At 42.5% G+C, this 14,656-nt stretch overlaps 1 protein-coding gene across 3 annotated transcripts in view; it reads left to right on the top strand.

Moving 5' to 3' along the window:
• Positions 1 to 14,656, top strand: part of Slc12a1 (solute carrier family 12 member 1) — an 82,497-nt gene that overhangs the window by 54,695 nt on the left and 13,146 nt on the right. For all 3 annotated transcript variants that reach the window (XM_059261297.1, XM_059261298.1, XM_059261296.1), the window contains exons 19-20: positions 2,055 to 2,137; positions 11,223 to 11,366. In XM_059261297.1, coding sequence (XP_059117280.1) covers positions 2,055 to 2,137; positions 11,223 to 11,366 — 227 coding nt within the window. The remainder of the gene's footprint in view (positions 1 to 2,054; positions 2,138 to 11,222; positions 11,367 to 14,656) is intronic.

Below are 14,656 nucleotides of genomic sequence, written 5' to 3' on the forward strand. Positions count from 1 at the left end.
TTGAAGGCAAAGGACAGGTAGATGGGGAGGAAATTCTCTCTGAAAACTTTTGGAATCCTGCATTGGCTGTTATGCCAACAAACTGGATGGAGAAAGAAACACAAACAGATATAAGATATAATCTTATATATCTATCTTATATAACATATAAGATATAAGAACTGTGTACATCCCCACAGTCTTATATTCGATGTAGTATTCCTGTGATCAGCCTCCCCATCATCCCAAACATTCAATTCCAAGGATCAAAACGATTGAGCTTAGTTACATCAAACTGAGGAAGCCCCTGGCTTTTATAACACATTAGCAATTGGTCTTCTTGGTAGTCAAATTCAATATTAACTAAGGTGATCCAAGCTTGCACTAGTATAAAATTGAATAATTCCACCACCAAAAAGAAAGCAGGAGGAAGGGAGCCACACACTGTTAATGCTGGGCTACAGTTACAATCACATAGTGTCCTACCAGACTCCTTTGAGTAAAAGGTTTTAAATGTCTGTCTGTACCACAAGTACGGTTGATTTCCCTTAAAATCTGTTTTACTTTTGATGGTGACTTATACGTCTAACACATATCTTATTGTGCCCAAATCCAAGTGGACCAGGCTAGATTGTCCATAGAAGGCTCTACTATAAAGTCCTACCTTGCCTTTCTAGCTCCTAGAAGCTCCCCGTGAGTGAATGTGGCTGGTGGCTCTCTTTCTCCATCTCCAATCCAGCAAGAGCTGCATCACACAGACCTCTTCTGTCTCTCAACTTTATTTTCAAGCCCCCTTGTCACTATATCTGGCTCAGGCAGATGTTGTAGGAAACTCTCCCCACCTCAAAGCTCTTGACCTAGTCATATATGCAAAGTCCCTTTTGTCTTGTGAGGTTTGGGGAATTAAGATGTCCTTTAAAGCCCATCAATCTGCCCATAAAAGAATCAATATCTTTTTTGTGAAACTAATTGTCTAGTTTTTCATAATCAAGTTTAAATACATACAAGATTTGTTTATATAGAGTTCTGTGTTAGAATACACCTATTTTGCAAAGTGAAGATGATTTACGTTTTGAATTTTGAGTGGAACTTCTTCATATCATTTCCTGAAAGTTAAGGTCAACTTCTTATTGGAAGCTTGTTGCTTATGGTGACCATCAAAGACTACATCAATGATACTGTGGAGGGTGGCCCGACCAATCAATCACGGACTACAGTGATGCTGCAGAGGGTGGCCTGACCATAAAGAATTCTGGGTCTCAATGAGCCAACAAGGGAACTTCCAGAGGGAAACACTTAGTTAACGCAAATAAGTGATAGGCCTGCTTTTAGATTTATAATGTGTACAACAGGAGCTGAGATAAACCAAAGAGCTTCTCCTTCTAGTCTATAGCCTTAATCTCCTTAGGCTGAGGCAGAGAAGGCATTAGAGCCTCGGCAAGTACACAGGATTTCCAGAGGAAAGCACTGCTCTGTGCAGTGTCTGTAACAAAAGTTCCTAGAAGAAACTGGAAACCGTACTGTTTGCTTGTTGATAGGGTTTCAACTGTGTAGGCCTGGCTGTCTGGAAGTCACTATGTAGAGCACATTGACCTCAAACTCAGAGACCCACCTGCCTGTGCCTCCCAACTGCTGTACTGGAGATTTTTAAAACCATGAACTTGTTGTCCAACGTCACTGGAGATGTCTTCCCAGTAGCAGAGAAGGAAGGCAGATAATTTCAAAAGATTTTGCAATCTATAAATGTTCCATTCTAAATATATCAGATTGTTCTGATCTAATAATAGATTAATTAAAGTATGTAGAGACCACCTAATCAAAAATATCTAGCTGGTGCAACAATTAGAACAAATCAGCTTCATAGTGAATCATCCATTTACCTCTACCCAGAATTTACTTTTAAAGGCACAAAGGAAGAAAAAACAAATCCAAAGAAGACATCAGCTCTTAGCTGTATTCTAAAGTGAATTTTAATGCTTCATGATATCAAAATCCTAGAGACAAGTTTACTATTTACCCTGTGTGAAGGTTGAAGAAAACCCTGGAAACACTTAACGTGTTGCTTCCCCTTTCAGCGACGCCTTTGATTTTGAGATCGGTGTGGTTATCGTGAGAATCAGCCAGGGGTTTGACATTTCTCCAGTTCTCCAGGTACAAGGTAAGTATTGTCCTTATCCACTCAACAGATGGTGAATTGTTCTAGGTGGTGGGCTCAGAATAGTGCTCAGCGTGGACAAACTGATCCTCCCTCAGCCCATGGTGTATATGTACGCTCCACGTGTGCTTTCCCATGGCTAACACAACTGATCTTTGTCCTGGTAATTAGAAATGTACACTAACTCAGGGTAGCCAATGATTTTTCTTACTGTAATACCACAAAGCCAACATTGAGGTAAATGAACACCTTCAGTAAAGTAGCCTGCCAAATGAATTTCTGCAAGATGTTTCAGAAAATGAAGATCTTTTCCCCCAAGGAGAAGTATGTATTTTGCTTTCAGGTGACGGAGAACTGGTTTGTAGCTGACGTGGAAATGAACTTGAATGAGTCATGTCTGCGAATCACTAAGTAATGCACAGGCAGAGACACTTATTCTGATCAGTACCTGTTGCTTCACTGTACAGAATTTGGTAGAGTTGTTTAGTTTTCGAATTTAAATATAGCCTCTTGGTATAGGAAGTAAGGAGAGCCTATGAGAAGAGTTTCTGAAAGATTTGGAGAGAACATGAGTCCTTCTCTTCAGCTGAGCTTCTTTACTGAGTCCTCTAATGACACTAAGACAAGGGGATATTTTGAGATGCCTATTGTATAGCATGAAGAGTGCAGGTGAAGATATTGGTATTAATGATAACATGATATTAATAAGCCTGGCTTCTACACTTAAGAAACTGGCACTATAGTAGAGAAATGGATATTAGTGTGATCATTATGTATGAAGAAGAAATTATGGTAAAGAAGGGGCATCTAATTCCAAAGAGGCTTTCTGGAAGAAATATGGTTTGAAGTTGGGGTAGTTTGAAAGAAAATGGCCACCAAAGGGAGTGGCACTATTAGAAGATGTGGCCTTATTGAAGGAAGTGTGTCACTGTGGGGGCAGACTTTGAGGTCTCTTTTACTCAAGCTTCCTTCAGTGTGGATGTCAGTTGACCTATTGCCTGCAAGATATAGGACTCTCAGCTATTTCTCCAGTCCCATGTCTGCCTGTCTGCTGCCATGCTCCCCGTCATGATAATAATGGACTGAACCTCTGAAACTGTAAGCGAGCCACCCTCAATTAAATGTTTTTATTTATAAGAGTTGCCATGGTCATGGTGTCTCTTCACAGAAATAAGAACCCCAAGACAGAGGTCTAGTGGATGAGTAGGAGTTAAGTAAGCACTGTTGAGGGACAGAAGAGTAAAGAGACTTGAGAACAAACATCTCTTCCCAGAGGTGAGCATGAAGAAAGGCTAAGATGAGGAAGAGGAATGGGTGGGTGTGTGCACAGCCAGAGCAGATCAGTACCACCGAAGGGGAAAGTATGAAGCAGGCAATATTGAGGGTTTCCCAAGCTGCTTCTGCCATACTCAAAGTAGTCTGCCACCAATGAGAACCCTCAGAAGGACATAAGTCACGGTGTAATGGTCAGACTTGGCTTATAAAGTCCATACTATTTCAGTCACTTGGGGCATGACTCAAAGAAGCCCAGAATGGGGAAAGTGATGTCACTTTTTCTCTCATATGTGAAATCATGTCATATATATATGACATGAAAGCAGAATGGGGTATATTTGGAGAGAGAAAGGGGACCAGTGAGAAGGGATAGGACAGACAGCAGAAGGTAGTGTGGGGGGGGAATAAATATGAGCAAGACACAATAATATATATGTATGAAAATGTCAAAAGAAATCCACTATTTTGTAGGCTAAGGAGTTAATTTTTAGACCTCAAGGGTGGAGAGATACATACAAACATTCTAGGAGTGAGTGTTGATGATTCTAATTTTCTTTAAAATATTCCACCAAGGAAAAGGACTGTAAAAATGTGTACTTGAGAAAGATTTCTACAATAATGGAAGCAAGGGGAAGTGACAGCCCAAGCTTGGAAAGCTCCTTCAGGGATGAAGAGAGAAAAGCAGAATGGAGAAGTATGGGGGGGGGGCATAAAGAGCAGCATTGGAGGTTGATTGAGTATATAAGATGCAGGACAGGGAGCTGTGAAGAAAAAAATGCCTTGGTTGGCTGAGTGCTGAGGCTAGTGAAGGAGATGGGAAGTGTAAAAAAAGGTTTAAACCTTAAGGAGAGATGTCTATCTCAACTCAAAGGCAGTGGGAAATCCTCTTGGAAGTGTTCAGGAGGTAGTCAATAGTCTTAATCTACCCACATCTCAGATCCAGATTTAGATGCTGTTGACTAAACTGTGCCTCACAAACCACCAAATTCATATGCCAAAGTCCTAACCTTAGTGCCTCAGATTGAAACTGTCTGCAAAGATCATCTTTAGGGATGTAATTAAGGTAAAATAGGGTCACACTGATGGACCATAATTCAACTTTTTTAGTGTTCTTACAAAAAGAAAATAGGACACAGAGCTAGGAATTCCCATGTGGGAAGCACTGCCCTCAGACTAGGCCAAGTGGCCTTGGGATCATTATCTCAATTAACACCTTGATACTGGAATTCTCACTCCCAGAACTGTGAGAAACAAGCTTCCATTGCTCATATCTCTTTAATGCATGGTGGTTTGTGGCTATTCTCAGCAAATGAAGGTGGGAAATCATTGTAGATAAGGTGGAAATGGAAACTACAAGTATGCAAATACAGCCCAAGAAAGCAGCTATGAAGGAGGCAGGAAGGGACCAGGTGACTGGTGCAGAGGAGCCATGGGAATAATCAACATTGTCAGGGACAGCAGACAAGCCCAGTCAGAGTGAATGAAATATAATTAACATGACACAGGTCATTGCACTGAAAGAGATTTCTCTGAAATTATAGTGTTGAAATCCTTGTTCAGGTCTTGTTTGGGCAGCTGTATTGTTGGGATGTCATGGGAGAAACTTCCCTGCCATTTCTAGGAGACACACTTCCACCGCAGATTCCCTGGTCCTCTGGCTCTGACAATCATTATGCCCCCTCTTCCAAGATGGTTCCCTGAGCCTTGGATGCAGAAGTTGTGTTGTGGCTGTATCCACTGGGGCTGGGCACCCCTGATCATTTGTTCTCTGCATTTTCATCAGTTGTGGATTTCTGTAATTCTCCCCATCTATTATAAAGAGAAGTTTCTCATGTGAGGGATGAAGACCACACTTAAGGGTGCGCATATAAGCCCTTAGGATGCAGTTAAGAATTATGCTGGTTTAGTAAAGTGGCAGCAGTAGGCTCTCCTCTAAGATCCATGACTTAATTAGTCTAGGGTAGTTGGCTAGGTTCCCAGCACTGGGCATTATTTCCCTCTTGTTGAGAGGGTCTTATGTCCAATTAGACAGCTGTTGGTTACTACCAAAATGTGAGTGCCACTATTGCATCTTAAGGGATATCTTTGCATTGTAGTCATCGTTGTACTTCATGAGCATCACAGCTGTACAGGACTATTGACTGCTTCCCTCCCATGGAGGCTTGCATAGTACCTTCTAGTACAATGAAAGATAGTCCTTGGGGGGAAGGCTTCCTGGTCAGATCCAACTCAGATCCTCCAAATCCTGCATCCAATCTATTTTGATTTTTTTTTCTGGCTTTGGTACTGTTGTTTTCTATCTAAAAATGAGAATGAAAAAATATAATTTGTATTTAGATTAGGCATTTGCTTTGTGTATTGTGTTAGTCCCTTCAAGCTGATATATGTAATGTAGCTGAAAAACATCACCTCTACCTCATACTGTTCCAGGCACCAAAATGCACCATCAGTTTATTTCTGAGAAGCAATATAGCCACTAGATTCTGTAATGTGTCTCAAAGAAGCCTGGCACTGAACTATAGCTCCTTTAATTTTCCCAAAGAACAAGTACTATTCAGATCAACTTTGATGTTTGAGGTATTTCTGCTTCTTAGCCAAGAAAGGGAAAATGCAGTTGGATGCTGATAAAATAATTTTAAGTACCAACTATCTAGGTAAACAGAAATGCAATGTCACACAAATACACAGAGAACATGTGAAAAAAAAACATAATGATAGAAATTAGCTTGATGCCACAGCTCCATGCTTTGTTATGAAGCTCCAGTAATTTATGGCACAAGCCTTATATTAGATTTTTGGATTAGAAGAAACAAACTTGCAGTTCATTATATTATACTGTAATATAGGGCTTAATAAGAGCCTGATAAATCTTCAGTATTGCATTACAGTATGTTAATGATTATCATCATAGCTTTCCCAACATGGGCACCACAGTGTCATCACAGATTATAATTTAAGGGAAACATTAGCAATTCAGAGCCCATATACTACAGTTATTAAAGCAGTGAGTAGAAATCAGCTTTCTAGGTAATTTACCAGCTAATGACAATCGTTTCTGTACTGTGTCACAGACTCATATGAGAATAACTTTTTGTTTAAATAAGATCGATGCTCATAACATTCTTGTTCACCACAGCAACTCACCCGATACTGATGACTAATACTTCCTCTTAATAAATTAATTTATTGCCTGACAACACACACAAAAAAAATGTGGCATTTCATGTTTTTTTCACATCCCAGAGGTATTTAGCAAGTTTGTCAATTATAACAAAGAATCCAGATTGCTCTGGTAGTAAATAAAGTGATAGAGTGTGATTCGCAATTGGGTACCCTGTGTAAGTACTGCACGATTTATGACCCGCTCAGAGCACGGTGATACTGCTGTGTCTGATCGAGTGGCTTAGCAAAATAAAGACAGATGGCCTAGCAGTAAATAATTGCTTGATTGGAAGGCGAGGCTGCGGGACTGCTTCCTGCCTTCCATCCAGCTTGACTTCACCTGGGGATCAGCAACCGATTCATCTAAGCATTTGTGGCTTCAAGTTGATGGACCAAGGAAAGAGTTATAATTTAATAATGAATAAAGAAAAAAAAAGAGGCTGTAAAATGGAAGGGAAATATGACTGCCCTCTGGCTTTCTCTGCTCCTCCTTCTGCTGGCCTTAAGAGTCAAAGCAGATGGTGAATTATCGGTCCCTAAATGACATCTTTTAAAAAAAAGACACATTAGAACATGAGGCCATTTTGACAACTAAATGAATTTCAAAATGCAGTCTCTCTGATCGGTTACCCTGTGGTCAGTTTATGAAGCACTTAGGGAAAGTGGTAACCACTGTTCGAAGCAGTTTGGGTATCTGGGCTCAACTAGAATTGTTTTGGGGTATGCAGGAAGAAAGTTATTCAAACCCTACTCTAAGCTGACAACCTAAAGGTCATCTACTTCCACCATTATAGCCTTGGGATTCTCTCAAAATCTATCAAAGCGAAGGGCAGACAGATATCATGATCAGGTCACTGAAGAATGATAAAGAGCAAAGTTTTCAACCTGTGGGTCTTGACCCCCTTTCACAGGGGTTGACTAAGACCATTAGAAAACACAGAGATTTATATTACCATTCATAACAGTAGCAAAATTACAGTTATGAAGTAGCAACAAAAATGGTGTTGTGGTTGTGGATTACCACAACATGAGGAACTGTATTAAAGGGCCAGTGGCAGCATTAGGAAGGTTGAGAACCATTGGTAAAGGGTATGGGGGTACAGTCCTGTAATCCCAGCACTGATAAAGCTGAAGCAAGAAAATCAGGAGTTGAAAGCCAACTTAAGCTACACAGTGATCTTGAGGCTAGTGGAGGCCACATAAGACTCAAAGACAGTGGTGGCACAGGCTGATGTCAGAATTGGAAGCAGAAGACCTGTGTTACCAGCTATACGATCTTGGACAAATCACTTGAACTGTCCAAGTTTCCTTTATAACAAAACGAGGACTAAAACAGCTCTCCCTGCACACCAGCCTCCAAAGCATGTATAGACTCTGTAATTCCTGAATATTCAAAGTGTAGTTGTAGCTGAGCCCAGGAGCACAGGCCTGTAATCCCAGCACTAAGGGTGCAGAGGCAGAGATTCAAGACAGCCTCAGCTATATGAAGACTTCTAGGCTAGAGAAGAAGACTGACCCTATTTCAAAAAAAAAAAAAAAAAAAAAAAGGACAGTAGTGATATTTGGCTCTGGTATAGAATGATTAATCTTTAATGCCAACCTCATGGCTCCCCTGAATCACCCCCTCTTTGTGACTATGATTACTTTTGCAACTCAGCTGGCCAGCCTTCCTCTTAAACGTCTTGGCAAAGTCTACTCTCCCTTTCCGGTGCCAACCAAGGTGCGCAGTGCACCAGACATAGTCTAAACCCAGATCATCCGAGGGACACTTCTGTTTCACACTGCAATGTGAAAGCTGCAGTGTGGGGTCTTCATCTGTCTCCTGCAGAGTAAACGATGAAAAGTCATCTCTGATGAAGACTTGCAAGCCCACTGTGCAGCCGAGATGGCACCACCTGTGGCCCTGAGACCCAAGACAGCTAAGCAAGCTGATTTTAGCCTTCAGAACAGATCTGACCAGCCCGTCTGCACTACAAGGGAACGAATGAATTTGAAGCATAGGAACTGACTTTGGTCTGTCTCCTGGGCCTGGGGTTCTGCAGTTTGCTTGTCCTGGATGGGCTGTGGAACAAACTGCTAGAATCACTTGGGGTGTGCTCAGCCAGCTGCCTCCTTCATGAAAGAGGATTTAAACTATCTTTGTCCAAGCAGAGCACCATTAGTAGCTGAACACAGGGTGTGCTAGAGCCTGTCAGAGAAACAAAGTCGAGCCGCCCGCTCCTCTGGGCAGTCCTTACAGTTGCCTCCAAGTAATTCACAGCGAAGCTCCTGGAAGAAGTCTGGAAGAGAATGTCCCAGCTGGAACTCGGAGGCAGCCTCCCATACAACCCAGGTCTTTAGAGCCCTCACTGAAATGACATGTTCCAGAACCATCATTAGGGGTGTGGTCCTGCAAATGTTTTAGTTCATCTGACGAAGAGGCTGGCAGTTAATAGAAACAACTGTAAAGTAATCATAAGTAGCTGCAAGGTCTTCATGCTGGGAAACACAGAGACTGACAGCCAAGCTGACCTCTTTGTACTTGAGTCCTGGCCTTGCTCAATGATAGTCACGCAAATTATTTTACTTTTGTTAGCCGTGGTTTCTTCAGCTACAAAATGAAGAACATCGTAGTAACCATCTCTGAGCTGTTCATCAAGGAATAAAACACAGCACCCAGAGAGTGTGCAATAAATGGTGTTAAAACAACTCCCGGCCTTCTCAAGATAGCTAGTTTGCTTTGCCTGAGAAGACTCATTTCCAAAAGGAGCATAAATACCCTGCCTAATGAATACATTGCTGCTCTGTTCTTCCTGAAGCTCCAAGGCACACTGTTGTTTATTCTGCTTATGAAGCTCATAGGGTGGGAAAGGACAATGTTTTGATTTTCCATTCCGCAGGAGGTCTGAGACATGGCGTAAATGACTGAAGTCACAGGAAGCTGGCTGCTGAGCTCCTCTGGGTTGTGGCCCCCACTGTAATGTAAATTGCCCTCACCTTTGAATATCAGGGCAGGCACAGACCGGCCTGATCTCTAATATGATCAACCTCATTCCCAGCCTTCCTACGGCCGCTCCTCATGAGAACCTTTGATGCTTTGGGGAGATCAAACGGCTGATTTGACTCTAAATCTCATGCCACTGGCAGAAGATTAATTGCTAAGACCTGGAGAGGGGCCCGGTGGCTCTGTGTCGCTGGACAGATTTAGTTAAGGCAGAATTGTCCCTTCACAGATAGATAAGGCAATGGGTTCTGAGGGTTGACATTTACAGAAGCCCTGGCAGGGTTTTGTAACACTGAATCTGGGTTTTCTGCCCTCTCTCTCCCTTGGAGCAGGGCTTATTTCCCAAGGCTGACTTCTCAGCAGGCAATGAGATTTAGAAAATCTGACAGAAGTTTGAGAACATGCCTGTTAGTGCAGAATAACCTCCCACTTGCTGAGGTCAAGGAGAGATTATATATTGTATAATCTATGTTGAGAGATGGGGAGGGAGGGGACAGAGAGAGAGAGAGAGAAGAGGGAGGAGATCAGCAAGGAACTTACCAACACTATCAGAACCCAGAAAAGCTAAAAGGCAGCCAGATGCAACGTCAAAGCCTGGACAGTGGTCCTGAACCTTCTGGAGGAAGTTTTGCACAGTTTGACTCTTGGTGTAGACTCAAGTGTTTCCAGTGACTTTTCAAGCCATCTGGACTCCGAAATCCTCCCAGAAGCCTCGGCTTTGGCTCTTTCCTTTGGTCACTCAGTCTGTAATACTGTTTTTTGTCCTGCTTGTTCTCTTAAGAGGCACAATTAGTGCTGGGTATTTTGTTTTCTGCACTTTGTATTCAAAGATCAGAGAAGCTTATTCTAAGATCTGATTATATTTCCGTAATCCACCCCCATTCCTTTTGAGACAGAGTCTCACTGTAGCCTGGGCTGGCATTAAACTCACATGTGTAGCCAATTGGCCTTTCTGCCTTCACCTCCCCAGTGCTGGGATTACATGTGTACACCAGCATGCCCAGGTGTCTGTCTGTAATTCCTGCTCTTGGTTTTCTGTTTCCGTCCAGAGGCCTTGCTGTGCGGGATGCATGCCTCGCATGCACGCCCAGCATACTTTTGCAATATTGTTACTTCTGCTTGTTGAAAATCTTGCCTGGTAACTTGATGGATAAGTCATTGTTTAAGCAGTAACAGCATCTCACTAGGTCAGGTTTTCTGGATGGTGGTATAAAGGTGTAAATAAGTAGTAGTCTTCAGCTGGACGTGGTGGCACACACCTTTAATCCCGGCACTTGGGAAACAGAAGCTGGAGGATCTCTGTGGGTTCAAGGCCAGCATGGTCTACAAATCGTGTTCCAGGACAGCCAGAGCTGTCACACAGAGAAACCCTGTCTTAACCAAAAAAAAAAAAAACAAACAAACAAACAAAAAAAGCAGCTCTTCTTGCTCTCACAAATCAAAGCCCCGTGACATCATGTACGGAGCTGTTTTTCTGAACAGCTGTTACTACTTTCTGAATACAATTTACTGAAAACATTACTCTTAATAGTGACTGGAGAAAGAAAATCATACCATTGCATAGCCATCTTATTGCATAATTCTATGAAATGCTAGACGTATTTATGAGATTGCCCTGGAAACTTTGCTCCCCTGAGTGAAACCGCTGTCCGTGTCTACTCTCTTCAGATGAGCTGGAGAAACTGGAGCAGGAGAGACTGGCTCTGGAGGCGGCAATCAAAGACAATGAGCGTGAGGAGGGGAAGGGAGGCATACGAGGCTTGTTTCAGAAAGCAGGCAAGCTGAACATTACCAAGCCAGCCCCGAAAAAAGGTAAGCACTTGTCCATCCTAGGAGCAAGACTTCAAGATGAGCACAGAGCTGAACATCACAAAGAGGTCAGAAGAAACATTTAAGACACTGAGTATGGGCAGGCACCGAAATCATGATGCACTCTACGGCACCCTTCTCTCTCTCTCTCTCTCTCTATATATATATATAGTTGGACTGGGAGTTACCTAGTGTTTATGTAGACTGAGTGCCTCAAAATAGAAATGTCTGCTGAGATGGAGGAATAGAAAATTAAGAACCGGGCTGGAGAGATGGCTCAGAGGTTAAGAGCACTGACTGTTCTTCCAGAGGTCCTGAGTTCAATTCCCAGCAACCACATGGTGGCTCACAACCATTTGTAATGAGATCTGGTGCCCTCTTCTGTATACATAATAAATAAATAAATCTTTAAAAAAAAAAAGAAAGAAAATTAAGAACCAATAATACCCATCAATTTTATCGATACAATCCTTACCTTGCAGACATGTCAGGGGCATACAGTTGGCTGATGCACTAGGCAAATGGGATAGAGCTAGAAACCTGTTTCCGGAAAGGCATCCTTATAACTGACCAGAATGAGAGAGCGGGTGCCTCATTGACACTAACTACTTCCTGTAGTTTTGGTCTAGTGGTAAACTTATCTCTGCATGTCTGGAAGACATCCCGGGGACAGAGGATCAAACATGAGAGAATTTGTTTAAAGTTATAGAAATGGGAGATTTTTAAAAAATTTATTTACTTTTGAAAATTGCCGCCTTTTCCTAAACAAGTCTAAGTTTGAATTTAATGAGGTCCACAGTGGCCTCTGCTGGTAGAAAATCAGAATACAGAGAACCCCTGAGACTGTCACACACTGGTGTGAGACTAGAAACTGGTTCATTGTTAGTCCAGTGGCAGGATCCAAACGGAAGCTTTGCCAGCTCCTGGTCTAGGTTGACAGCCAGCGCTGAAAAGACCACTCCCTAACTGTAAATAGTTCAACGCTGTTGGCTTGTTCTAGTGTGTGTAGCCTAAGGTAGAAAATGTACCTGGAATATGAGAATGATGGGCAACACAATTTGTATCCTGCAGGCTATAGGAAGCTTAATATTTCCAACCAAGTTTTTTCAATGATTAATTTTTAATTTATGTGTATGTACAAATTCCAAGAGGACACCAGATGCCCTAGAGCTGGGGTTAGTATACAAGCTACTTGACATGGATGGGTACATAGCTGCTGGGAACCGAACTTTCATCCTTTGGAAGAGCAGCAAGCACTCCTAACTTCTGAGCCATCTCTCCAGCCCCTTCCCATGCACTTAGAAATATCATTTCCCTCCCATCGTGGTGGCGCACACCTTTAATCCCAGCACTTGGGAGGCAGAGGCAAGCAGATCCCTGTGAGTTCGAGTACAGCCTGGTCTACAGAGTGAGTTCCAGGATATCCAGAGCTATGTAAAGAGACCCTGTCTCAATACATATATACATATGTACATAGATACATACATACATACATACATACATACTTTCCCATGAGAATTATATGTTTGAATCTGAAGTTGGAATTGATATAAAATCAGTAACAAGGGGCCCGTGAAATGACGCAGCAGGATAAAGTGCTTACCACCAGGCCTGATGACCTGAGTTTGTCCCTGGAACCCATAGGGTGAAAGGAGAATACTGATTCCCCCAAGTTGTCATCTGACCTCCATGTGCATGCCACGGCACACATGTGCCCACACGTGCACATGTGCAAACTAAATAAATGTTTAAATTTTTTAATTAGCAATAAGACTTGAAAAAAATTTTCCCTTTCCATTGTTGGCTTATTTGTAATATCAGTCTCTATGAAGTGGCATGGCCTGAGAAAACTGCAAAAAGTTCAGAGCCAAAGCTCAGCCCTTTCCTCCTTCTAACCGGGAGGGGGAAGCCTCGGCCCGCGTCGTGCCCGTAAGCAAGGCTCGTTCATTCTGGAAGTCTACTTCTCCGTCTCAGCTCTTGTTTTAGTAAAAAGGTACTTTTCCCAATGTCAGCCTGCCGTGGTGTTCAGAAAAACAAAACCACAATGCTGTGTACTTTTAATACCTAGGAGTTCAAACACTGCTCTACAGGGAGCCTACAGCACCCCGGGCTCCAGGTGGCGACAACTCTTTTGAGCTCTAGATCAAGCCCAAACCTGCAGGCTCTCCTAATGATTCTTCCAGATCCTTTGATTTGCATGGACGGAAGGGCAGAGTTTGGTCCATTCTACAAATAAATTTACTTTCTCTCTCGGCAGTCCTAAGGATATAAAAACAATATGTGATCGTTGCTTTAGAGCTGACAGGCCCAGAACATGGCAACAGAGGAAACAGAATAAAGCATCTTCAGAACCCTCTAGATCAGAGAGGGAGCTCTGAAGAGGCTGTCAGCGTGGCTCTAAGCACTGCCCCAACACTACCTCTTTGCATTAGAGCAAAAAAGTACAGAGTCTCAAAGGCAAGGAAATTAGAAATAATATAGATAGTGTGCCAAAGAAATCCCAGCGACAAGGGCTTCCATAGGAAGCAGGCCTGCTTCCCCAGACACGCCTCCACTGTACCCATGTCAGAGTCAAAAACTATTAAACATGGGGCTGGAGAGATGACTCGGTGGCTATAAGCACTGGCTGCTCTTCCAGAGGACCCAAATCCAGTTCCTAGCACCCACATGTCAGCTAACAACTGTAAACTCCAGTTCCAGGGGATGTGACATCCTCTGCTCAATTCCGAGGGCACAGCATGTACACATGGTACACAGACATACACACATGTAAAACACCCATACACGTAAAAATAAATAGATCTGGGCCTGGAAAGATGGCTCAGCAGTTAAGAGCAATTACGGCTCTTCCAGAGGACCTGAGTTCAAGTCCCAGCACACACACACACACACATTCCATGGCTCACAACCTGTAATCTCAGCTCTGAGGAGTCAATACCTCTGACCTATGTGGCACCTGCACTCACATGCACATAGTGCACATAGTGTACATGTTTACCCACAGACACACACATACACACACACACACACACACACACACACACACACACACACACACAAATAAAATAATACAAATAATTTTAAACCAAGTCATAGTTTAGAGAAATATTACTCACGTCTACGTATTATATATGCATCTATCCTTAATTAAAACTCAAAGCAGTTTTTAATGTCTACATGTCCTAGATTTTTTTTCATGTCATTCACAAAAATTCATACAAGTCAGGAGCTTTTGCTTTAGCTTCATTCACAGAACTCTTGAAAAAGAAACAGATATGATCTGGGATTACAGA

The sequence above is a fragment of the Peromyscus eremicus genome, chromosome 4 (genome assembly GCF_949786415.1).
Source record: "Peromyscus eremicus chromosome 4, PerEre_H2_v1, whole genome shotgun sequence".
Classification (NCBI taxonomy): Eukaryota; Metazoa; Chordata; class Mammalia; order Rodentia; family Cricetidae; genus Peromyscus; species Peromyscus eremicus.